This window comes from Ovis aries, chromosome 5, assembly GCF_016772045.2.
Source record: "Ovis aries strain OAR_USU_Benz2616 breed Rambouillet chromosome 5, ARS-UI_Ramb_v3.0, whole genome shotgun sequence".
NCBI lineage: Eukaryota > Metazoa > Chordata > Mammalia > Artiodactyla > Bovidae > Ovis > Ovis aries.
Window position 1 is genome coordinate 11,114,037 of NC_056058.1, and position 24,700 is coordinate 11,138,736.

The following is a 24,700-nucleotide window of genomic DNA, read 5'->3' on the forward strand; positions in this document are numbered from 1 at the left end:
ACCTTTACTGGGGGAGTGTAGGGGCCCTGGGCTCTTACAGATCTGTTTGACCCCCTGCTAACTGGCTCCTTCTCTGACGTGAGGAGGCACAGCGTGAACCCTGGTTCAGGCGCAGCCCTGCCTCTCCTGTGTCTGTCTATACTCATGACCCAGGGTCCTTATCCACAGATGACTCAATTCATCACTTATACTGATGGCTTCCCCTGTGTCCCAGCCCCTTCCCTGACCTCTGACCCACATGAGGACCTTCCTCCCTCGGTCCGTCACCCCCACCTCTCAGTTGTCTCTCACCTAACCTGGCCAAAGTTGGACTCTGGATCCTCTCTCCCAACCCCAAACCTCCCCCAAATTCACCACCATCCACCCAACTGCCCTGGTTCCAATCTTTAACTCCTTCATTCCTTTCTTCCAGTATTCCCACATTTAATCCTTCATCAAGAGCTGTCAGAACAAGTTTCTTTGTTTTTAATTAATAATTTTTTATTGGAATAGTTGATTTACAATGCTGGGTCACTTTCTGCGCAGCGAAGTGAATCAGTTATACATACACATATATCCACCTTTTTTTTTTTTTTTAACATTCTCTTCCCATATAGGTCATTACAGGGTATTGAACAGAGCTCACCGTGCTGTTTACAGATGAACTTTCAAATTAGGTTGTCAGACTGGTCACTTCTCCCCACCCGGTTGGTAACATTGGGGTCCTGTCCCCCATCTCAGTTTGCCTGGACCAGTGCAGTTGTTTGGTCTCCCCTGCCCTGCACACCCTGACCCCATTCTACTCCAGTAAGTCAGTCAGTGGGATCTGTTAAATAAATCACATTACAACATGGATGAAACTTGACGACATTCTGCTAAGTGAGATAAGCCAGTCACAAAATGACAGCTAATACATGATTCCCCTTATGTGAGATAGTAGTCAAATCCCAGAAAGCAGAATGCCAGTTGCTGAGGAGAAAGGGGCATGGGGAGTTGTGTTTAATAGGTACGAAGTTTCAGTTTGGGAAGATCAAAGAGTTCTTGAGATGAATGGAGGTGATGGTTGTATAACAATGTAAAGGTACTTAATGCTTCTGAACTGTGGACTTAAGCATGGTTACAGTGGGGGACTTCCCTGTGGTCCAGTGGCTAAGACTCCACATTCCCAATGCAGGGGGCCTGGGTTCAATCCCACGGAACTAGAACCCTCGAGCCATGACTAAGATACAACATGCTGCAAGTAAGACCCAGTGCAGTCAAATAAGTATCTTTTAAAGAAGAGACAGACTACAGAGCTTTCTCTCTTAAAAAAAAAAAAAAAAAGTTACAATGTTAATTTCATGTTATGTGTATTCTACCACAGTTTTAGAAATTGGAAAAAATAAATCAGTCTTTCATTTTAAAAACTCTCCTATGGTTTCCCAGCCCGAGAATAAAACCCACCCTCCTTACCACAGCCCACAGGGCCCTGCCTGGTCTGGCACCTTCTGTCCTCTCTGAATCCTTTTCAACCCCTCCTTCATTCTTCACGGATCACCCTGACGTCTTTGTGTGTGTTTCATCTATTTTTGCTGAGATCCCAATGTGTGCCCAGCACTGCACAGAGTGAAGAGAACAGCAGCGAAACCAGACAAGATCCTGCCTTCACAGAACTGTTGTTCTAGTCAGGAAGGGATGAACAACAGCAAACAGAATATAACGTGTACTGTGAAAAATAAAAGCAAGGTAAGAGCAAGAGTGGGTGGTCAGGGCAGGCCTCTTGGAGGAGGTAACATTTGGATTGAGGCCCAGAGGAGGAGGAGCTGGGGAAGCAGGTGTTCCAGGCAGAGAGAGCAGCAAGTGCACTGGCGCTTGGTCAGGAAAGAGCTTGTTGGGTTCTAGAACAGTCAGATCAGTGGAGCTGGAGAAAAGTGAGTGGGGACAAGTGGTAGGGGATGAGGGTAGGTAAGTCAGTGCCTTCTTAGGCCACAAGGAAGAGCCCGAGTATTACTCTTACTGGGAAGCCACAATAAGAGGGTTTTTCTACAAAAAATTATTTATTATTTTTGGCTGTGCTGGGATATTTCTACCTCATTGCTACCCGGCCTCAGGGTACTCTTCATTGTGGTGTGCAGGCTTCTCATTTTGGTGGCTTCTCTTCTTGCAACGCATGGGCTCTAGGGCACGTGGGTTTCAGTAGTTGCGGCTCTCAGGCTCTAGAGCACAGGCTCAATAATTGTGGTACATGGGCTTAGTTGCTCGGAGGCATGTGGCATCTTTCCGACCCAGGTGTCAAACCCGTGTCTCCTGCATTGGCAGATGAATTCTTTACCACTGAGCCACCAGGGAAACACACAGTATATAGCGCAGACTCCATAAATTGTAGAGTGAGTGATTACAGGGATCTCACCGGACTAAACCCTATGCATGGTTAGGAGGACCCATGAGATTATAGACCCCACCCTCCAGCATCTCACAGGCTCGCTAGAGGGAAAGAGATGTCAGCCATGGATCCCACAGGAGATCCCTTACCCAGAGGAAAGTCAAGGAAGATTTCTCAGAGGATATGGCAGCTCAGCTGCCAGAGAAGACCAGGGGTTATGCCGCATATGGAGGCTCCAGAGACTCGCAAGACACGAACAGCGATCACGGTTCCATTTGACGAGAGACTCTCCGAGGCAGAAACTGTCTGATAACTCCAGGTGATTCGAATTCCGTCTAACGGCAACGTCTGAGAAACCATTCTCTCTTTGAGAGGGTATACACGAACCGGCAAGCTCCACGCAACGCGGTGGGTTTCCAGCAGGCGGCAGTAAAAGTAAAAATCATTCATCGGCGGCCGGGAACGCACGGAATAGAAATAATGGGTCCTCGCGGCTTCCGTATTACGGACTGTACAAGACAAGATGGCCGCGCCCTGGATTCCGGGCGCGGCGAGTCACGTGATTACACAACTTCCGGCACTCCCCAAGTGTTCCCCAGGCCTTGAGTCTCCTGCAGAAGTGCGTGCCGGGGCCTAGCGCAGTTCGAGGCCGCCAGAGGGCTGGCCTGGGGCGGCTCTGACTTGAGAGTGCAGCTGCAGGACCATGGAGGGTCCCCCTGAGAGGGAGGCGCCCGCGGCCGCGCTGGCCGCCGTGCTGAAGCACAGTTCGGCACTGCCTTTCGAGAGCGCGCAGGTCCGGGGCTACGACTTCAACCGCGGCGTGGACTACCGCGCACTGCTAGAGGCTTTCAGCACCACTGGTTTCCAAGCCACCAACTTCGGGCGCGCGGTACAGCAAGTAAACGCCATGGTGAGGCCTGGGTGAGACTTCCGGGGCTGAGGGGGAGTGGCCTCCAGTAGCACCCTGCGGTAGCTGGGGGCGGGACTTCTCTGGGAGGTGTGTTCTTCGTCCAATAGTGGGAGAGAGTATGGGGCCCGGGAGTTTCTGTTCTGGGGAGTGGTTGGGACTGATTCTGGGGCGGGGCGGGGAGCGGGCGTTATAGATAATAGGTGAAAGTATTGTGGAAGGGGCGGAGCCTGGGCTAGAAAGTCCATTTGAGCGAAGAATTGGAGGAGGACCCTTACACCCGCCCGGACCTGAGCCTGAGTTTGCATTTCCCCGTGGGGAGAGGGGTCGGGCCTGAAAAAGTGATGCTCTCGGATTCCTGAAAAGGGGCAAAGCCTAAGCATGTGACCTGAGACTTGGGCTGTGAACAGGGCAGAGCCTACACAAGGGTGTTCCTTCCCCTGTTCCAGGTAGAAGTGGTTCTCTGTCCTTGAATGGGCAGATCCTGGGCGGGGAGTCTGACACCAAAACCCACCGCGGGTCCTTGGGGTGGAATTTGGGGCCAGAGGTTAACTCAGCTCTGCCCATACCTAGATAGAGAAGAAACTCGAGCCTCTATCCGAGGATGAAGACCAACATGCAGACCTGACCCAGAGCCGACGCCCACTCACCGGCTGCACCATTTTTCTGGGCTACACATCCAACCTCATCAGTTCAGGCATCCGTGAGACTATCCGTTACCTCGTGCAGCACAACATGGTGGGACCTGGTGGGGGTGTGGCCTTGGGCTCCCCGCGTCTTAATGGGCAATAAGGTTACTGGTCATTTAAGTGAGATAGGGAGATATGGGTTAGTTTTGTTTTGCAGCAGAGGTCCCCACAGGGGTCACTGGATGAGAGTTGGGAGTTAGGAGTTCTGCTTGGAATAACTTCACTGCCTTGTGGCTGCAGGTGGACGTCTTGGTGACCACAGCTGGGGGTGTGGAGGAGGATTTCATCAAGTGCTTGGCGCCCACATACCTGGGCGAGTTCAGCCTCAGGGGGAAGGAGCTACGTGAGAACGGCATCAACCGGTGGGTAGGTGGGGGCTGAATGGTGCTGAGTAAGGGAGGCAGGCTGAGGGTCCTGGGCCCTGATGCCCATACATCTTCTGTCCCCAGGATTGGAAACCTGCTGGTGCCCAATGACAATTACTGCAAGTTTGAGGATTGGTTGATGCCCATTCTGGACCAGATGGTGCTGGAGCAGAACACAGAGGTGAGGCTGGAGCAACCTGGGGCTGGGGGAGGGTGCGTTTGCTGATGGCATGGTGGGTGTCAGGGGAGGCGCCGCTGCCTGAAGCCAATGTCTCCTCCTAGGGTGTGAAGTGGACACCTTCCAAGATGATCGCCCGGCTTGGCAAGGAGATAAACAACCCGGAGTCTGTGTATTACTGGGCCCAGAAGGTGAGGGACTGGCGGGGGCAAAGATGCCAGGTTTTTGGCATGTGTTGTTTCACTTTCACAGCCACCTGGGTAGTTGGTACTAGTCTCCTCATCCCTGCTCCTACATAAGGAGCCTCAGAAAGAGAAGTTAGGCAGTTTGTCTGAGGTCCTACAGCTATTGACTGTGGATCTGGTATTCTGGCTCTACTCCTAGACTGCTGGGAAGCAGTTGGAAAATACTTAGCAGCTCCTATGGGGACTCTTGGAAGGCTCCATGCTCCTCAGAGGCTCTGGGGTCTAGCAATCAGAAAAACAAGAACTATCATTCTTCATGTGCCAGGCCCAAGTGAAGTTAAGCACCCTGCCCAGAATCAGGCAAAGAAGAGGAAATGCCTGCAGGCTGCCCCTACAGGGGTTAGATCCGGCCCGCCTCCTGTCTTGCTCTTTTCTAGAACCACATTCCTGTGTTGAGCCCGGCACTCACAGATGGCTCGCTGGGTGACATGATCTTCTTCCACTCCTATAAGAACCCAGGCCTGGTCCTGGACATTGTTGAGGGTAAGATGTTGGGGCCCCGGAGGAGCAAGGGAGGAGGGCTGCCTGGGCCTGCAGTGGCCTGACTCAGCCCTCTCTCCCAGACCTCAGGCTCATCAACACACAGGCCATCTTCGCCAAGCGCACGGGGATGATCATCCTGGGTGGTGGCATGGTCAAGCACCACATCGCCAACGCCAACCTCATGGTGAGCAGGGATGCAGGCTGTGCGGCCCCTAGTGAGGGGTGGCACTTGTGCCTGCTGTGCAGACAGGCCTGTGTACTAGGCCCATGCCGTGTGCTGGGAAACAGTTGTGGACTAGACAGGCCAAGATCCCTGCCCTCCTGGAACTGATGTTCTAGTGGGGGAGATGAACAGCAAACCAGTGACAAGGTGACACGTACATCAGGTGGCAGTACTGGCTACAAAGAAAAATCAGGGATGACGACAAGAGGGCAGGAGAAAGGCATGCTATTCAGAAAAGGGAATGCTTCCTGGGAAGTGTGACCTGTGAGCAGAGGTTTTTCAGAGGCTGCTCCCATGAACCATGTGGTTATCTTAGGGAGTGGACATGAGATGAGTTTCTGGCAAGACTGGCCAGTGCAAAGGTTCTGAGGTGCCTGATGTAGGCACATCTTGGAGGCCAGTGAAGGGGAGAGTGAGAGGAGGTGAGGCCAGAAGTGACAGGCACAAAGTGCAAGGCCTTGAGGGCCACTCAGGTGCTCACAGGTACCCTCTGGCTGTGTGGGGAACAAACAGTGGGACTGGGGTGGGGAGTACAGAAAGGGAAGAGGTGCGGAGGTCTTCTCTAGAGTTGGTGGCAGATGTGGGTGGGCTCTTGGTACCTAGGAGGTGAGTCTGGAGCAAAGCCGCCCACTGCCCAGCACCCCATGACACCCCCACTTGGCCCAGGTGTTGACATGGAGCCCTTCCCTTGGAGTGAAGACCACCAAGGGCTTCCTGTATCTGGGACACATACAGTGCCTTTAGCTGTAGTGTCCTGCCCTGGACTCTGTCTGGCTGACCAGCCCATTCTGTCCCTCTCCACAGCGGAATGGTGCTGACTATGCTGTCTACATCAACACTGCCCAGGAGTTTGATGGCTCTGACTCAGGCGCCCGGCCGGATGAAGCTGTCTCATGGGGCAAGATCCGGATGGATGCACAGCCTGTCAAGGTGAGGGTCAGCCAGCCAGCTGGAGCACAGGGTCTCCTAGGCTGCAGCTGTGGATCCCCTGGCTCAACTGGGTTCCCTTCATAGGTCTATGCTGACGCCTCCTTGGTTTTCCCGCTGCTTGTGGCTGAAACCTTTGCCCAGAAGGTAGATGCCTTCACGCCCGAGAAGAATGAGGACTGAACACTGGACGGTGCAGCCCCAGGGAGGCCTCGCCCCCTCCTCTATTTATTAGTTTGCAGACCCAGCCCCTCTCCACTCCTTGGTCAGCAGCGTGTCTAGAATAAATGATCTCAGTGGTCCTCCTTAGGCTGTGTCTCTGTCCTTGGCAGTGGGTCCCCTGGCTTCAGCCTGGGGCACCTTCAGCCTCGTAGGTCTCTTCCCGCCAGCACTGGATGCTGCCCCCCATGGCAGTCAGCAGGCAGGGCTCCATGGGGTGGTAGGCCAGCGACTGCACCACACCAGGACCTACAGGCAGGGCCAGCGCCAGGGCACCCTGTGGAGTGAGGGGGTTGGCAGGGGTCATCAGTGTGTCTCCCTCCTCTTGGCCACCTCTCCCCTGGTTTCCATTATAATGCTTCTCAGACATTGCAAACTTAATCAGTCCCAAATTGAGCCCGTCAGTCAGTTGTCCTTCCAGGTGCTCAGGTCAGACACCTTGGATCTTCCTCTTACATCTCAAATCCTTTTGTCAGGAAATCCTCTTGGCTCTGCCTTTAGACTGTGCCGGGATTGCCATCTGGGCTCCACCAGCCCACCTGAAAGCCTCAATTACTACCTCAATTATTACCTTGCAGTCAAGTCTCAACATATCAGGTTCCTCTCTCCACCTGCAAAATAACCTTTCACGTGCCCTCCCTTGCAGGATGACTGCCAGTCTACTGGACCCTTGAGAAGTAGGCAAAACGTTGGTGCCTTCTGAGTTCCCAAAGGGAGAGCTGGCTCCTCAACTCTCCAGGGCCCTCCAGTTCCTTCATCCTCTAAGGGGCTTACTTCTGTAGCCAAGCCCCAGCCCTGACCCCATGAAGCCTGGCTGGTCAGTTCCCATTCTGACACTCCCACCAGGCTGAGACACATCAGGACAGAGCTTACAGGGCTCGAGGCGGGAAACCATGGGGATGCTCAGACATGGCTCAGATTTCCTGAACAACTACAGCCCCATTTCACCTGGGGTGAGACGCCACCATCAGCCCCCTTCCCTGAGGGTCAGTCCCAGTGGCCCCAGCTGACCTGGATCCTGCTGCCACCACTGCCATCCAGAGCACTTCCATTTCCTGACTGATGCGTGGGCGCCACACCTCCAAGCTTTGGCATGTGCTGTGCCCTTTGCCAGGACTGCCCTTGTTCATTCTCTCATTCCCTCTAGCCCCTAGTTCTAACAGAACACTCCCCTCCCCCTTTTCAGGCCTGAGAGTGACTCAGGTAAGGACAGGGCAGGCACCCCAGTGTGGAGTGGGGGTGGGGAGGCTCACTTCCACCAGGTCCCAGAAGAACACCTTCCCGTCCTCAGAGCAGCTGACCACATGTGTGTCACGCTCGCTCAGGCAGCAGTCCAGCTTATACTCCTTGTTCTTATGGCCCGTGTACCTGGGGGTGAGTGGAGTCAGAACGTGGGTTACGGGCGGGCTTTACTGGGAGTGGGAGCGGGGCCCCACGCCCCAGAGGACTCACTCGCCTAGCAGCTCCCCCGTGTCCTTGTCCAGAAGCCGCAAGGTGGAGTCTAGGCTGGACACCAGGGTGCACTGGCCATCCCGGCTGAAGCAGATGCAGGTGATGGGGCCTGGGGGGAAGGGAGGGCAGGCATGTCAGGCTGGGTCCCCGGGGCTGTCCCCACCTTCCCTGTCTGCCCCCCAGCACCAGCCACACTCACTGCCCACGTAGTCTGAGAAGAGCTGCCCCATCCTCAGGTCATAGCGCCTCACCCGGCCGTCTACGGAACTGCAAGACAGGGTGGCTGCGGCTGCAGGGGCCAGTAGGTGGAGGGCGCCAGCTTTGGGGTCCCTGTACCCTCTTCACCTGGCCAGGGCCCTGAGGGCAAGGCTAGCACCTGTCCTTCCCAGTACCCTTCACTGTCACGTCATGCTTAGGATCGGCCACGGAAAACATACACTGAAGTGAACTCAAGAGTGGAATTCTGGGACTTCCCAGGTGGTCCAGTGGCTAAGACTCTGAGTTCTCAATGCAGGAGGCCTGGGTTCAATCCCTGGTCAGGGAACTCCATCCAACATGCTGCAACTAAGACCCAATGCAGCCAAATAAGTAAATTAAAAATAAGTATTAAAAAAAAAGTGGAATTCTGAGGCAATGGCTTTAAGACTCAGACCCAAGGGCCAATCAAGTCCCATTCCATCTATTTCTGCTTTCTACTGAGCTCCCTCTCTGGGCCAGACCCTGTGCAGAGACTTGGAACACAGCTGCTACCAAGACAGGAGCACTTGCTGCCAACGTGGAACCTCACTGACTGAGGGGCATCAGCTCCCAGGAGGTGACATTGGAATTGAGACTTGAGGCTGAGAAAGGAGCCAACCATGTTCAGTTCAAGGGGGGATGTGTGGGAACTGGGTGGGCTGACAAGCCAAGCAGTCCAAACACCCCAAGTGGTGGGATTAGCACTCCTGCAGGTTGTGGCAACACTTGGGCAGCCCTGCATGGGAATTTTTTTTAAATTGTCTCCTGCAGCTAGACTGTCAAATCTATGTAGGCAGGGGTTTTCCTTGTTTTTCTGTCTTGTTCACTGCTGTATGCCCACTGACTAAAAATGGGACCTGTAGGAGGTACTCAGACACACTCTAAGTAGTATAGGAATGGTCCAGGTGGAGAAAGGGCAATTGCATGTTGGTCCCAGAGTGGAAGCATGTGTGGCATATTTAACAGAAATTAGCTGCAATACTTTGGTCACCTGATGCCAAGAGCCGACTCATTGGAAAAGACCCTGATGCTGGGAAAGACTGAGGGCAAGAGAAGGGTGCGACAGAGAATGAGATGGTTGGATGGCATCACTGACTCAACGGACATGAGTTTGAGCAAACTCCAGAAGATAGTGAAGGACAGGGAAGCCTGGAGTGCTACAGTGCATGGGGTCGAAAAGAGTTGGACATGACTTAGCGTCTGAACAACAACCACATAAAAGCTGAGAGCACAACAGAGACCAGACCATGCAGGGCCTTATGAGCACAATGAGGAGAGTAGATTTTTAAATCTAAGTACAGAGACCGCTCTGAACCTCAGTGGCACCTGGTGAGCGACAAGGTCCTGGTCCCACTCACCCTGCGAGGACCTCATGGTCTGACACCTTCACGCTGGATATACCATCTCTGGCTTCGTCCAGGGTCTGTATTGGCTCAGGTTTCCGAGAGCGACAGTCCCAGCAGCGGATGGTGGAATCGATAGAGCCTGTAAGGCCAGCATGAAGGTGGATCAGGTTTAGGGGGCAGAGACAGTCTCCTGGGCCCACCTAACAAGGCCTTGGACTCACCAGACAGGATAACTGTGGCCTCTTCATTAAACTGCACTGTGTTCACCTTCTGCGAAACAGGAACTGCCACTTAGAGGATGAGGACAAAAGCAAGGTTCCCAGTGCAAGTTAAAGCAAAGGAAAAAGGTTAAGGGTAGGGGAGATCAAAGAGTTGGGGGGAACTGCAAGGATGGGGCTTGATGAAGCGGGGGCCATGGGGAAGGATACTTGCGCTGTATTGCGGGGGGGGGGGAGAGAGCGGATCCCTGTTACCACCCACATGCAAATCAGTTAATGAGACCCCTTCTTGCTTGCACTCACCCCCGCGTGGCCCCGGAATTTCCGCACGACTTGCCCTGACGCCACATCCCACAGCACCACCGCCTTGTCCCCACCTCCAGAGCAAAGACTGCTGTTATCAAAGGAGCTAGAAGGCAGAGCATAGAAAATTTAGCATCTGCTTCTGTTCCTGGCCTCAGCGCCCCGATCCCGCCTTGGCCCCCCGGCTCACCCAGCCGCGTCCAGCACCTCGTAGCCGTGGCCGCTGTACGTCCGCAGTAACGTCCCCCGTAGCGGGTTCCACAGCTTCAGGGTCTTGTCGCTGCCGCAAGTTAGACAGTAATTGCCATCCACTGGGGAACACCAGGCGGGGTTACTGGGCCGCCGACCTTAGGAGGCGGGAGGAGGACTCGGAAAGAAGATCAGGGCGCTCACCATTAAATCGCACAGCTCGAACCGCCCCCTGCCCGCAGTCCAACGTCTTCAACCGTTTCTGCGGCAGCTCGGGGCCCCGCGGTTTGGGCTCAGGGAAAGCCATCCCTCGGCTTTCCCTTCCTCGCCACCTCACACGCACCGGCACGGAAGCATTCCTTGCCCTGGGAGGGTGTAACCTTATTATTGTCCTCCATAGTCTACTTCCTACTTCTCACTTCCGGGTTCTACATTTAGGCTCTTTGGAGATAGTGTTGGAAACACTGAAACTTGTCTCCAGCTTCCCAGTTTCTTTCCCCACTTCTGGTCTTCTAGGAGCATTTTTGGCTTCTCCGAATTCTCTGTCCCCTGGCTGGGGGTAGTTCCGGTAACCGTCGATAGGAACGGAAGCGCGAGGGCTGAGAGTGTTACTCTAAAAACTTTCCTGTGTTTCCAAGCTGGAAGCTGCCGGAAGCTGCGATTCCCGCAGCGGAAGAGGCGCGACTTCTGACTCGCTATGTCCGCGAACAGTATGTCGGACCCACGGAGGCCCAACAAAGTGCTGAGGTGAGGCTCCTAGTTGTCATGGTGTTAAAAAAAAGAAAAAGATTCAGCTGTAAACTTGAATGATATAATTGGCTTTACCAAATGAATCATAAATTGGACAACATCCCATCTAGCAAGTAGAGGGAAGCGCTAAAGAGCTACAGAAACGAAAAGGTTATTTAAAGGCAGGACAAGGAAGTCATAAACAGAAAAAAGGATGATTTCAGATTATATTAGTTTCCTTTTGGGGAGAAAAGGGTCTTATTAGGTGGAGGTTACCTCATTTTCCTTTTGAAGGATGAAGAGGGGAGAGAACCTAAGTGACTGCCTCATTGGTGCTGACCAGAAAATTCGTGACTGACCGATTAAGACTGCATTTCTGGAGGAAGTTGAAGCTTCTATTAGGTTAGATATTAAGCCCCGATTTGGTAGCTTGGCCAAGTACAAATTTTTGGACCTGTGGTATTCTTTTTAACAATCCTCCCTGTCTTCCCCCCTCCCCCCTCCCAATCAGAGTCTCTCTAACTGAGAGATGTGATCAAAACTTAAGGCATGAGCGCCACTCTCAGCTGCTACTCTGAGGTTCTCTTAGTTTTTGTTGTTCTTTTGCATGCTATCCATAGTTAACCCCTGTGATAGTCACAGGTCCTTGCTGGCTTCAGGTTCACAGTCTCTGAGTTGGTTATTCTCTTGTTATTTTTCTGATGTTCTAGTCATAGGGAGATCTTTTGCTTGATGATTAGTGGCTGTGATTATGCATTTAAAGCTTCTGGGAGAATACAGTGCCTTCAGTTCAGTTGCTCAGTCGTGTCCAACTCTTTGTGACCTCATGGGTTGCAACACACCAGGCGTCCCTGTCCATCACCAACTCCCAGAGCTTGCTCAAACTCACATCCATCCAGTCGGTGATGTCATCCAACTATTTCATCTTCTGTCCTCCCCTTCTCCTCCCGCCTTCAGTCTTTCTTACCATCAGGGTCTTGTCCAGTGAGTCAGTTCTTTGCATCAGGTGGCCAAAGTATTGGAGTTTCAGCTTTAGCACCAGTCCTTCCAGTGAATATTCAGGACTGATTTCCTTTAGGATGGACTGGTTGGATCTCCTTACAGTCCAAGGGGCTCTCAAGAGTCTTCTCCAACACCAGAGTTCAAAAGCATTAGTTCTTTGGCTCTCAGCTTTCTTTATGGGCCAACTCTCACATCCATACATGATTACTGGAAAAACCATAGCTTTGACTAGAAGTAAACCATTAATTTGCTGGACCTCTGTTGAAAAAGTAATGTCTCTGCTTTTTAATATGCTGCCTAATGCAGTGCATTAGGGAGATTATTATGATTATAATAAGCAGGATAATTAGCAAAGTTTGGAGTGCACTTTGGAGCCATGCTCTCCAGGATTAAAACCAGGCAAAATCAAATACATGAAAGGAAGTTCCCACTGGGACTTCCCTGGTGGTGCGCTGGTTAGGGCTTGGTGCTACCAGTGCAGTGAGCAGGGGTTTAATCCCTGGTTTAGAAAAGAAAAAATTGCCCTTGAAGGAGTTACCTTCTTACGCCAGCTGGCTTGCTCAGTGATCTTATGTAATTGAGTTTCAGCTTCCCCAGAAGGAGTAATCCAGTGTAGCAGCTGGTGTTGACCACAGCATAGACGCTCCTTGCTCACCTAAAAGATAAACAAAGACTGTGTGTTAGTTGCTCAGTTGTGTCTGACTCTTTGTGACCCCATGGTCTGTCCATGGAATTCTTGAGGCAAGAATACTGGAATGGGTTGCCATTCTCTTCTCCAGGGGATCTTCCCGACCCGGGAATTGAACTGGGTCTCCTGCATTGCAGGCAGATTCTTTACTGTCTGAGCTACCAGGTAAGCCTCTAATTAAGGGCTGTTCTGTTATAAAAGAACAACTTTGGCCAGAGAATCTAAGGATCTTTCCTGGGCTGATGGCCTTGCCAAAGGACACAAATCCTGAGTCACGAAATCCTCATCACTCTTTTTAACTTCATGATGTAAATCCAGGGGACTTGACCAATGAGGTGTCTTAGTTCCCTTGTGGAAAGTTAGGAGCCCAGTTCAGTAACCTAAGGGGCATTGCCCTCTGTGCACTGGCTGTCTAGGCATTCAGAGGCTGAAGGAGAATGATAACCATTATGGACAAAGACAGACACTATGGGGGCACAGACCATTTCCGTTAGTGGGGTACTGTTAATGGATTCATTCACAAGGATTACTGCATTTACCCATTCAAGCCAGATATCAGTCAGGTTTTCAGCACATTTGGGAATAGATTCTCCCAGCCTGAAATATAAAGTGTTGCTCCGAACACCTTGCAAAGATAGGTGCAGTTGGTGAGAGCTCTTAGTGAGTGGGGGCAGATCTGATCTAGATTATCATGAGAATGTGGGGTGCAAGTGCAGTGAGATTTACCAGTTAATTGTGTCTAATTGAGTATGTATGGTTATAATGGGAGAAAGGAAAAAACAAGGTATAGGTTGTTCTGGCTGTGAAAGTAGAATTGCATAAGAAATTTTAAGGGGGTTTGATTGTAGTTTCCTGTGACATTGAGAATAGAAGGAAAAGCTGGTCACAAGGAGGACCAGGAGGTCTCTAGCATCATGGATAGATTGGAGTTTTTTTGTTTTTGTTTTTGACTGTGCAGTGTGGCATGCGAGATCTTAGTTTCCCAGCCAGAGATCGAATCCACTGCTCCTCGCAGTGGTAGCACAGAGTCTTAACCACTGGACTGCCAGGGAAGTCTCAGACTGGAATATTTATTTATTTATTTATTTGTGGCTGTGCTGGGTCTTTGTTGCTGTGTGGGCTTTTCTCTAGTTGCCGCAAGTGGGGGCTCCTCTTGGTTGCAGTGCGAGGGCTCTTCATTGCAGTGACTTTTCCTGTTGCGAAGCACAGGCTCTAGGCATGCGGACTTCAGTAGTTGGGGCTCCTGGGCTCTAGAGCCCAGGCTTATTAATTGTGGTCCACGGGCTTAGCTGCTCTGTGGCGTGTGCAGATCTTCCTGGATCAGGGATTGGACCTGTGTGCCCCGCATTGGCAGGTGGATTCTTTACTACTGAGCCACCAGGGAAGCCCCCAGATTGGAATATTTAATAGCAAATCCAGCGGTCTAAAAGCTTACTTTCCTCAGCAATGGCCTGGGAGATAAGCGTGAGAACATCATCTTTGCAGGTGAAAACCAGAGTAAAAAAAGAAAAAGGAGGAAGGGTTTCAGTCTAGTTAATGTATGGTCTTGATCCGATGTCTGGGACAGAAGCAGTCCACCTTGACGCCAACTATTCTGTTCCTCGTCAGTTTGACAGAGGTCTCCAGCATCTGTTTAGGACTGAATGTCTGGCGGAGCTTTCCTTAGCTGTGGGATGTGTACCCAAGGCTCAGTGTCTTCTTGTTTCACAGTCTTTGTCAGTGGTCAGGAGCACTTGGTAAGGTCCCTTCCCATGGGGCTTGAGGGCTGTCTTCCTCTGATGATGTTTTCAGAATACCCACTCAGCAGGCTCCAGTCTGTTACCAACAGGATCCTTTGAGTTTGGATCTGGCAGGGCTTCTTAAACCTGTTAATGATAGCATAAGACATGAAAGACTTATAGTAGCTGGTCCTATTAACGTTAGATAGCAAGGGATCAGCAGAAAGTTGTACATCAATGGACATTGGTCTACTGGTGACTGTTCCATGTGGAGTGAGTGTGTGTTTTCAGAGAGGGTACTGGGAACAGTTGGCATGGCCAGAGGCAATACCTTAGACCAAGGGAGTTCAGTAGTTGAAGCAGTTTAGAGGTTTTCGAGGATTCCATTAGTTCTTTCTACCTTGCCTGATAAGTGAAAAGGAGAGTGATAATTCCAAGGAGCCTGCAGGGTTTTCATGAAGGCTTGTACGATTTGCCCAGTGAAGTGGGTGCCTCAGTTCCTGAAGATTGTGGAAGGTAGACCTCGAGTTGGAACCACATCTTCTAACAGTTTCCTTGCCGTTGTGAGGGCATTAGCCTTGGGGCAAGGGAAGACTTCAGCCCATTAGGAAAGCATGTGTAGAGTGACAAGATAACCCATACTGGGTGGCGGTTGGATAAAGTCCAGCAGTAAGTGCTCAGAAGGTCCGGGGTAGGGGGAGGTCTGAGGCCTCTGGGAAAACAGATAGTTTTTCCAGGATTACAGACCTGACAGGTCAGACATTGGTGGTAAACTGCTTTTGTGATCTTCTCTCCCCACCCATGTCTATTCGTCATTTGAGTCATCTTAAAATGCACTATGATGGGTGAAGGAATGCAAAAACTGGAAAATGAGATTTGTCAGGGAGCTGGGAAGAACCACGTGGCCATCTTGGGTTTCCCATAGCCCTGAATGTTTATCTAATTTACAACCATTGTTTGCCCATCTTAATTTCTCTGTTCAGGAACAGACTGATGTTACAAAGGCATCAAGATGGCCAGGGTCTAGCAATGAGAGGTCATGTTTTGCTGAGGCAGAATGGTCTTCATCCGTCTGTGCCATAATATTTATTTATTTTTTCTGCTCTATAAGCCAGATCTTAGTTCCCCAACCAGGGATTGAACCCGGTCACCACAGGGAAAGTGCCGAGTCTTAACCACTGGGCCGCCAGGGAATTCTCAGTGCCATGATATTTATAGATTCCGTTGCTATCTTTGCATGAAACGTAACGAGGGCATTTCCTGAACTCTGGTTCAGTCCTTTTAGTGTGAGTCTCAATTTTAATGACAGGTAATTTCTCACCTTCAGAAAGTAAGACAGTAGTTTACTTGTTGCCTTTAAAAAAATTTTTTTTTTAATTTATCTTTTTGGCTGCCCTGGATCTTCCTTGCTGCGCACAGGCTTTCTCTAGTGCCGTGAGCAGAGGCTGCTCTCTAGCTGCTGTGCTCAGGTTCTTACTGTGGTGGCTTCTCTTGTTGCGGAGCACAGCCTCTAGAGTGTGGGCTTAGAGTTGTGGTGCACGGGCTTAGTTGCCCCATAGCATGTGGGATCGCCCAGGACCAGGGGTCCAACCCATGTTGCCTGCATTGGCAGGTGGATTCTTAACTGCTGGATCATGAGGGAAGTCCCTGTTGCCCATTTTTGATGGGGGCCTGAGAGGACTTCAGAAAACCCCTTTGTTTCCATAACATCTCCAAATCATGGATGATCCTGTAGGCATACCGATTCTTGGTAAAAATATTAACAAGCCCTCTGTTAAGGGCTTGTTGGGCCACTTTGATTTATGGGAAGTTTCCTTTTCAAGTAATTCATAATGGTTAGTAATAGCATAATCAGTTTGGGAACAAGGTGTCCCTTTTCCATTTCGAGTATGGCCCATCAGCAGATAAGATTATATCAGGATGTTCTTACCTGACAGTTAAGGGGCTCATCTTTGTCAGTAGGGGTAGTGATGTAGCAAGTTAAAGGCGTTGCAACATTTAGCATGTTGCGTAAGTGGAGGAAGCAAAAGGATCTCATAGAAGGTTCATATGCTGGCAGAGAAATGTTGAGTCAGTTCAGAGTTAAGAAGACCGGTTTTTTGTTTGTTTGCCTTTTTAATACATTTGGGAGACCAGGAGATGCCCCCTCTGCATATATTTATTTATTTACTTACTTATTTGGCTACTTCAAGTCTTAGTTGCAGCCTACAGGATCTTTTAGTTTTGGCATGTGGGATCTAGTTCCTTGATCAAGGATTGAACCCAGGCTGCTTGCAGTGGGCCCACAGAGTCGTACTGGATCACCAGAGAAGTCCCAAGAGTTAAGAAGACTTTGGACAGCGTGCTGCTGCTGCTAAGTCACTTCAGTCGTGTCCGACTCTGTGTGACCCCATAGATGGCAGCCCACCAGGCTCCCCCGTCCCTGGGATTCTCCAGGCAAGAACACTGGAGTGGGTTGCCATTTCCTTCTCCAATGCATGAAAGTGAAAAGTGAAAGGGAAGTCGCTCAGTCGTGTCCGACTCTTCGCGACCCCATGGACCGCAGCCTACCAGGCTCCTCTGTCCATGAGATTTTCCAGGCAAGAGTACTGGAGTGCGGTGCCATCGCCTTCTCCGTTGGACTGCATGAAGAGTCTATAAATAAATGCTGTTACCTCAAATTAGATCTGCTGAAGCTTTTACTAACTTTGTAGTTGCAACTGTAACCCAAGACAGTTGGTATAGGCACTGGCAACTGAATCCAGTTAAATGCTGTGATAAGAAACAGGCTGTGTTTATTGCTACGCTCTTGTGTGAGCATTCCCAGGGCTTGGTTATTTCTTTCATGCACAATAAAGTGAAAGGTCTTGAATAATTAGGTAGGTCTAGGGTGGGTGGTTTTTATAGCACTTTTTTTACTCTTCAGAAAAGCCTACTTATGTTTATCTTCCCTAGAAAGGGGCTCAGGGACTAGAAGTTTAGTAAGGTCATTGGATGGGGAAATGAATAGAGAAAAATTAGGAGCCCATAGTCTACAGTAGCCAATCAAGCCTAGAAATCCACATAGCTGTCACTTAGTTGTAGGCCTAGGAAATTCTTGGATTAGCCTAATCCTTGTTGGAGATAGCTGGGTTCCTTCAGCACTAGGTAATGAACGTTATCTACAGATAATTGTTAATTTTCCCTTGGAGAGTTTATGTTCCTTTTGTCAACTGAAATAATAACCAACCTATAATAAGAATTTTATCTAAGCCAAACAGAGGCCTATGGCCCAGGAAACACAGATTCAAAAGCACTTGAATTGTGTTTTGCTGGACTGCAGTATGGCAGAGGGCCTATTCAGGCAAAAACTGCAGTTACATGACTTGTTTGTCAAGAATTATAATTGGAACCTCCCTGGTGGTCCAGTGGTTAAGACTGTGCTTACACTGTAGGGGGCATGGGTTCTATCCCTGGTCAGGGAAGTTCTGCATGCCTGCAGGTATGGTCTAAAAAAAAAGGAATATAATTAGAGCTGGCAAGATATAAGGGTGCTTGTTAAGCAAGGATTCATTGGTGTCTGAAATGACTGTGTAGTTACAAGGGGAGATGTTGAGACCATAAGGTTGCAGTTAGCAGCTGCTAGCAGATACTGTCTTGAGAATAGCTGGTGGCGTGGTTCAGTTTGATTCAGTTCAGAAAATTCAAGTCCTCACTGATGCATTAACGTGGCCACCTGGCTCCATTTGGATGCCTGAAGCACAGTTCTATCTTGTCCGAACAAAGACCAAACATCAGATACAGTGGGTACATTGCTTCAGGGCTTCAAGAGACAGCTTAGCACATATACAGTAAGATAGCATGAACTTAGGTCAGGGAAGAGAACCTCATATTCAAAGGAATTGGTACGTTGGTATTGTGGGGATAAGGTGAAAGAACATTTATCCCCTCTTCAAAGTGGACATTTTACACGGTCTGATAACTGCATTTTTTTTGGGGGGGGGGTCTGTTTAACAGTTAAAGCAGATGTCTATCTGAGAAGCCACAAGACTGTCTGTTCTAATGAGCATAAAGTTTAAGCCCAGTCATGTCTTAGCTAGGATGACTTCTCCATACCACAGTATGTGAAAAGTTCTTCCATCACTTTTCAGCAGATAAATGGAATCTTTTATGGATGCCTCTTTGGTTACTGAGCACAGCAAGCAGTCATCCACCTGTTGTGAAAGAGCTCATTTCCTGGGGACTGGTGGGTTCTTACATCTTGACGGAGCACTTGGGAGAAATCAGTGAACCCCTGAGGCACGAGTGTCCAGGCTTACTGCTGATTGTTCCAAGTTAAGGCAGATGGACTTTCACCTGTTGGAATCTATAGGGATACTGCAAAAGGCTGAAAAAGATCCACAATAGTGTTTTGGGCCTGCTGGAATTTATGACAAAATGGTGTTCCAGGTTTGGGCCAACTGGGAAGGGGGAAATAACTTTGCTAATAACCCTTGAGTCCTGGTTGTTGTTTAGTTACTCAGTCTGGTCCAACTCCTTGTGACCCCATGGACTGTAGCTTGCTAGACTTCTCTGTCCATGGGGTTTCCCAGGCAAGAGTGCTGGAGTGGGTTGCCATTGCCTTCCCGACCCAGGGATTGAACCTGGGTCTCCTGCATTGCAGGTGAATTTTTTACTGCTGAGCCTGCAGAAGCTCCTGAGGGAAGGGATACATCAGGAGATTGGGACTGACACATACACACTGCTATATATAAAACAGATAACTAAGAAGGACCTACTGTATAGCCCAGGAAATTCTACTCAGTGCTCTGTAAAGACCTATATGGGAAAAGAATCGAAAGAAGAGTGGATATATGAACGTGTATAACTGATTCACTTTGCTGTACACCTGAAATAACACAGCATTGTAAATCAACTATAGTCCCTATAAAAATTAAAAAAAAAAAAGAAAACAAAAGAAACCTTACGCTGGGGCTGGAGTGGGGGGAAGCTCTTAAGTTATGGACAAATCACCATCCTCACCCACTAGGTTTCCAGACTGGCAGGATTTGCACGTTATGGTGGCTACTATAGGGCGTGCCTAATTACCCCTGGGACTTTAGGTCTTCTGTTGTGGGTGTGCGGCTTTGTGTGGCTTTAGGCTTCAGGGGATATTGATGTAATTGAGGGAGAGGTTTAGTTATGTGTCTCTGAATCTTTATAAGCTCTGTATTTTTTATTCTTCCAATGTCAATATTAGAAATAACGCACAGAAGATTTCTCTGGTGGTCCAGGATTTCGAGTCCTGGTCCAGGAAGATTCTGAATGCCACAGGGCAGCTAAGCCTGTGCACCACAACTATCGAGCTGGAGCTGTAGAGCCTGCGCTCTGCAACAAGAGAAGCCACCGAAACTAGAGAGTAGTCTTGCTGCAGCTAGAGAAAGCCCGTGCGCAGCAGTGAAGATCTGGTGCAGCCCAAAAGAAAGAAAGAACCCAGAGATTTTGAGATACCTCAATTAAATTCAGGGGCTTTTGTTGGAATTCTTCCTCCTGTCTGTCAAGGACAGATTGTAAGAACATAAAAGATCTGGTTCACGTTGGTCAGGAAATTTCAAGGGGAAGTCCCCATTGGAAACAAAATGTCTTAGCCCTTTTAACTTAGAAAGGAGAGCTCTACCTAAATAGATTGACTGGGGCTATGTCACATAGTGAAAAAAAAAAATGTTTTTCAGTCAGAAGTCCCAGAGTCATTTGTATTGGTTGAGGTAGAAATTCTCTCTGAACTTTTGTTAGATTCTTCCAGTTAGGAAACCTCTTTTACACTCTGAGGCAGTTGTCATCCTAAGGGAATGGAGTGAAAACAGCTCCAGACTGCACGGAGATCAAACCAGTCAATCCCAAAGGAGATCAACCCTGAATTCATTGGAAGGACTGTTGCTGAAGCTCCATTCCTTTGGCCACCTGATGCAAAGAGCCAACTCATTGGAAAAGTTGAAGGCAAAAGAAGGGGGTGGCAGAGGATGAGATGGTTAGATAGCATCACCGACTCAATGGACATGGATTTGAGTAAACTGGGTCATAGTGAAGGACAAGTGAGGCTGGTATGCTGCAGTCCGTGAGGTCACAAGGAGTCAGACACGACTTAGTGACTGAACAACACCATCTCAGGAAAACACCTGAGCGTCTTAGCACATAGCTTGGCTGTGAGGGACCAAAGAAAGGCCTACAATCTTGAGAATTCCTGCTGAAGAGGGAACAAGCGGTGTGAGGCAGGTGCATTCAGAGATAAGGTCTGACAGAGTCACAGAACTGAAAACAACAACAAGTATCACCGAGAATTTGGCAAGGTTTCCCATTAGATTTAATTTTATTTTCCCCTTGAGTGTCTGTCTACAATGCGGGAGACCAGGGTTTAATCCCTGGTTTGGGAAGATCTCCTGGAGAAGGAAATGGCAATCCAGTCCAGTACTATTGTGGGGAAAATCCCATGGACAGAGGAGCCTGGTAGGGTACAGTCCATGGGGTCGCAAAGAGTCGGACCCGACTGAGCGACTTCACTTTGGCTGTTTTAGGGGATTACAGATAAGTGCTTACCAGAGAATCCCTCGGAATACTGAGGAGATAGATATGGGGGCACTCGAGTTGAAGAATTTGCATAAGACCTTTGAGGACAATCTTTTTTCCAGTGTCCCAGTTGATTACATTCAAGACATTGGTCCTTGGGCCAGCGTTTTGTGGGTGGACCCCTCAGAGGGCATTATTTTAGCTCTCTGGTCTTGGAGCTATTGTAACTGTAAGACCAACAACTTGGAGAATTTTTGCTTGTGGTCTTACTCTAAGGTCGTTTCAAAGTGCTCAGCTGTGGTCATTGGCTCCATCAGCCTGGTGGTCTCCTATCCTCTCTTCTGTGTTTTTATCCACAGGAGATATTCTGTGAGCAAACGGGCCACTAGAGCCGGTTAGGTGACTATCACATGGAACCGAAACACCATAGGAGGAGGGCTTCCAAGCAAGCGTGTCTTAAAGTCGGTCAGATTCATCTTTCTTTGTTTTGCATGTTTGAGTAACAGACCAGTCAGTAGGGGTAGGGAAGATTCTAGGAACGGTTTATAAAAGGTCTGTTGCTTTTTAAAAAAAGTTTTATTTATTTATGGTTGTGTTGGGTCTTCGTTGCTTTGTGCAGGCTTTCACTAATTGCAGTGAGCAGGGGCTACTCTTTGCAGACTTCTCGTTGCAGTGGGCTTCCCTTGTTGCGGAGCACAGGCTCTTAGGCATATGGGCTTCAGTAGTTGCAGCACGCAGGCTTGGTGCTCAGAGGTTGTGGTACACAGGCTTAGTTGCTCCCCAGCACGTGGAATCTTCCCAGACCAGAGATGGCACCCATGTTCTTTGCATTGATGGGTGGGTTCTTACCCACTGCGCCGTCAGGGAAGTACAGTTGCTGTTTCGCAAGCTTTGTCTGGTTGAGGATTTTTTTTTTTGCTGTGCCCCACGGAATGCAGGCTCTTAGTTCGCCAACCAGGGATAGAACCCGAGACCCCTGCAGTGGAAGCTTGGAGACTTAAACCACTGGACCCCCAGGGAAGTCCTGAAACCCTCACTTTCAAGGGCAGTCTTGTCTCAGGGAAGCCTTCCCCACGACACCCATTGTAATTCTAGGTTGTTTTTAGTCATACTTTGCCATTTTTGTAGATATTTACAGCTTCTGAGATTACAGTTCTTGGTCATAAAAATAAGCAGGTGTGCCAACGGGTAGACTCATTAAAGGACATGGTGGGGTCAGAGATGCTCCCATCTCTCTTGGCTGGCCTTTATCTACACAAATGAAGACAGACAGACATGAATACTGTAACACTCCAGTCATAACCAGTTACTGTGGCCTGGCCAAGAAAAAGGCCCTGTGCACACCATCACTGACTGCCTACGTGGAACCTGGGCCTGGAGAAAGGCTTGAACCAGGAGTGGACCCTACATGGGCACTGTGGACTGATACCAAACAACTGGGGAACTGCAGACCAAACTGCCAGCACGTCCCAACAAGGAATCTGGGAACAGAACCAAGGGCCTGCGGTTTCCAGCCAAATGAGGAACTGTAGTCAGAACCACCAGCAGCTCCCAGCATGGAACTAGTGATTCCAGACAAATGAGGAACTGGCCAGAAAGCCAATTAGGTCGGGAGCATGACACAGAGAGCAGAGCTCAGAACTGAGAGGAACTTACCCATGGCCTCCAGATCCAGCGAGAAAGACAGTGAACTCAGAAGGGGATTCACGGGTACCCCTCCTTGTGTTCCTTGTCCCTGAATGTCAGAGGTTCACTTTGGATCCTGTTGCTGCTACCAAACCTCTTGAAAAACAAAATTCACCTGAGTAAATTCTAAAGGTCTAATTGGCTTTACTGAAGGATTCATGAATCTGGCAACATCTCGTCTAACAAGTAGAGGGGAGCATTAAAGGGCTATAGAAACAGAAAGGTTTTTAAAGGTAGAACAGGGAAGTCATAAACAGAAAAAAGGATGACTACAATGTCAGAGACTATGTTTCTGGAGGAGGCTGATGCTCCTTTCAGGCTAGGTAGTAAGCCCCAGTTTAGTGGCACGGCCTAGCATAAATGACTCCGTTTTGGACCTGTGGTTTTATTTTTAACAATGGGGATGGGTCTCAGATGGTGGGTTGGAGGTCCAGGGAAGCATCTGCCCACCCTAGGGGCAGAAGTCGAATGCCTCTGACCCTGAGCCTGCCGCAGGTACAAGCCCCCACCGAGCGAGTGTAACCCAGCCCTGGATGATCCGACACCAGACTACATGAACCTGCTCGGCATGATCTTCAGCATGTGCGGCCTCATGCTCAAGGTGGGCAGGGCTGGGGTAATGATAAGTGGAGAAAATCAGAGCTGTTGTGAAGCCAGAGGTCCGGGTCAGGGTGGGCACATTGGACGTTGGTCTGAGGCTTTAAGGCAACTTGGTGGGGTCCTTAGGGTGATGGGGGATGTTAAGGACCAGGCTTCTTAGGCTTGAGGGAACATGGTCAGAGATGCAGTTCAGGGATTAGGACCAGAACTTGGGTACCTAGAGTTAACTTTGGGAGGCTGAGACAGAGGGACTCCTGGGGATCAAGGCTGGAGCTGCACCAGGTGAAACTGGGATTGGAACTGGTGGGGGAATGGCTCACTGGGGTGCCTCTCACTGACCTAACCCTGCCCGTCCACCCCCCTCTTCCAGCTGAAGTGGTGCGCTTGGGTTGCTGTCTACTGCTCCTTCATCAGCTTTGCCAACTCCCGGAGCTCTGAGGACACGAAGCAGATGATGAGTAGCTTCATGTGAGGCTGGGTCTGGGGAGGGAGGGACTCCTGGGGGAGGGGAGGGAGCCCCCCCCCCCGACCCCCTCCCCGCCCCCCAGCCTCTCCATCCTGGACTGACACCTCTCTCCTATCTCAGGCTATCCATCTCTGCTGTGGTGATGTCATATCTGCAGAACCCTCAGCCCATGACGCCCCCCTGGTGATGTCAGCCTAGAGGGGTCACGTCTTGGGCCTCTCTAGCCACCTTGCCCTAGGCCTCACCCGTGGCTGCTCAGCCTCCTGCCATCAGCTGCAGTGCTGGGCTTCCCTGGGCGAGGCAGTCTCTGGGTCTGCAGCTGGACGGAGGGAACCTGGCCCTGACCCTGGGATCTCACGGCTGCTGGAGCAGAGAGAGGAATCCCCTCGGCCTAACCGTCCACCCCACCTTCTTTTCCTACCCTGCCTGCTCCCAGGGGAGACGCTGTCCATGTTTCTAGGTGTACCCACTCATTTTCTTGTTGAAACCCGTTAATAAAGTTTTGCATTCTGGCTGTTCTCTGCGACCCCTCTCTCCTGTGCATGGTGGCTGTTTGTCCTAATAGAGGGAAGGGCTCCACCTTCCCACTCTGTCAGGCCTGGGGTGGGGCCCCAGTCTGGAGCCTTTTGGTTAGTTCATTTGCTTATTTCGCAAGACTCATGCCTTAAGCCAGCTGCCAGAGACTAAACAGTGATCTCTGTCCTCTGACAACGCAGAAGATAGCTCTGCTGATCTCAGGAATCTGGGCTTTGGTTTTCTCAAATGTGTGAGGGTAATGTCAGGACATCGGATGGACTGGTAGGGACTGGGGAAGGTAGGCAGTTCTCCCCTTACCTGTCAGGTTCTCACTGCTCACCAGAGGACACTGGTATCTCTTGAACAAGGCTGGGGGTCTCCCCTCCCCAGCACTGTAAGGGTAATTCCTTTATTTAACGTCTCAATCCATAGGACGAAACAGCCCCCATTAACCTCAGCTCCTAGCCAAGCT

The 24,700-nt window shown here is 50.0% G+C and overlaps 3 protein-coding genes across 5 annotated transcripts; 2 read left to right on the forward strand and 1 right to left on the reverse strand.

The window, feature by feature from the left end:
* The first annotated feature begins 2,920 nt into the window (after positions 1-2,920).
* DHPS (deoxyhypusine synthase) lies at positions 2,921-6,667 on the forward strand. Of its 3 annotated transcripts, none has more exons than XM_004008496.5 (9): positions 2,921-3,251; positions 3,822-3,986; positions 4,178-4,299; positions 4,387-4,483; positions 4,585-4,671; positions 5,103-5,208; positions 5,289-5,392; positions 6,236-6,361; positions 6,446-6,667. In XM_004008496.5, exons 1-9 carry the CDS (start codon positions 3,045-3,047, stop codon positions 6,539-6,541), a joined length of 1,110 nt encoding a protein of 369 aa, XP_004008545.1. In that variant the 5' UTR covers positions 2,921-3,044; the 3' UTR covers positions 6,542-6,667. The 3 variants fall into 3 exon arrangements, with proteins under 3 accessions (XP_004008545.1, XP_060271408.1, XP_042105808.1); XM_042249874.1 differs by lacking the exon at positions 2,921-3,251 and adding an exon at positions 3,494-3,697; XM_060415425.1 differs by lacking the exon at positions 3,822-3,986.
* Positions 6,553-10,671, reverse strand: WDR83 (WD repeat domain 83). Its single transcript, XM_004008498.5, has 9 exons — positions 10,527-10,671; positions 10,324-10,444; positions 10,134-10,239; positions 9,834-9,882; positions 9,625-9,751; positions 8,229-8,296; positions 8,030-8,138; positions 7,831-7,945; positions 6,553-6,854 (listed from the first exon to the last, which is right to left on the reverse strand). Exons 1-9 carry the CDS (start codon positions 10,627-10,629, stop codon positions 6,705-6,707), a joined length of 948 nt encoding a protein of 315 aa, XP_004008547.2. The 5' UTR covers positions 10,630-10,671; the 3' UTR covers positions 6,553-6,704.
* Positions 10,672-11,011: 340 nt separating this feature from the next.
* WDR83OS (WD repeat domain 83 opposite strand) lies at positions 11,012-24,238 on the forward strand. The gene is made up of 4 exons (XM_027969571.2): positions 11,012-11,069; positions 23,142-23,247; positions 23,617-23,714; positions 23,833-24,238. The coding sequence occupies exons 1-4, from the start codon at positions 11,020-11,022 to the stop codon at positions 23,897-23,899; spliced, it is 321 nt and encodes a 106-aa protein (XP_027825372.1). The 5' UTR covers positions 11,012-11,019; the 3' UTR covers positions 23,900-24,238.
* Positions 24,239-24,700: the final 462 nt, after the last annotated feature.

What these genes read in the sequence shown, in the direction of transcription:
- WDR83 (XM_004008498.5), bottom strand. Translation starts at nt 10,629, where the DNA reads ATGGCTTTCCCTGAGCCCAAACCGCGGGGCCCCGAGCTGCCGCAGAAA. An exon ending in AATTCCGGGGCCACGCGGGG is followed by an intron (nt 9,883 to 10,133) that starts GTGAGTGCAAGC and finishes CCTGTTTCGCAG; the next exon opens with AAGGTGAACACAGTGCAGTT. An exon ending in GGCCACAGTTATCCTGTCTG is followed by an intron (nt 9,752 to 9,833) that starts GTGAGTCCAAGG and finishes CTGGCCTTACAG; the next exon opens with GCTCTATCGATTCCACCATC.
- WDR83OS (XM_027969571.2), top strand. Translation starts at nt 11,020, where the DNA reads ATGTCCGCGAACAGTATGTCGGACCCACGGAGGCCCAACAAAGTGCTG. An exon ending in AGGCCCAACAAAGTGCTGAG is followed by an intron (nt 11,070 to 23,141) that starts GTGAGGCTCCTA and finishes AGCCTGCCGCAG; the next exon opens with GTACAAGCCCCCACCGAGCG. An exon ending in TGTGCGGCCTCATGCTCAAG is followed by an intron (nt 23,248 to 23,616) that starts GTGGGCAGGGCT and finishes CCCCTCTTCCAG; the next exon opens with CTGAAGTGGTGCGCTTGGGT.
- DHPS (XM_004008496.5), top strand. Translation starts at nt 3,045, where the DNA reads ATGGAGGGTCCCCCTGAGAGGGAGGCGCCCGCGGCCGCGCTGGCCGCC. An exon ending in TGTATTACTGGGCCCAGAAG is followed by an intron (nt 4,672 to 5,102) that starts GTGAGGGACTGG and finishes GCTCTTTTCTAG; the next exon opens with AACCACATTCCTGTGTTGAG. An exon ending in TCGCCAACGCCAACCTCATG is followed by an intron (nt 5,393 to 6,235) that starts GTGAGCAGGGAT and finishes CCCTCTCCACAG; the next exon opens with CGGAATGGTGCTGACTATGC.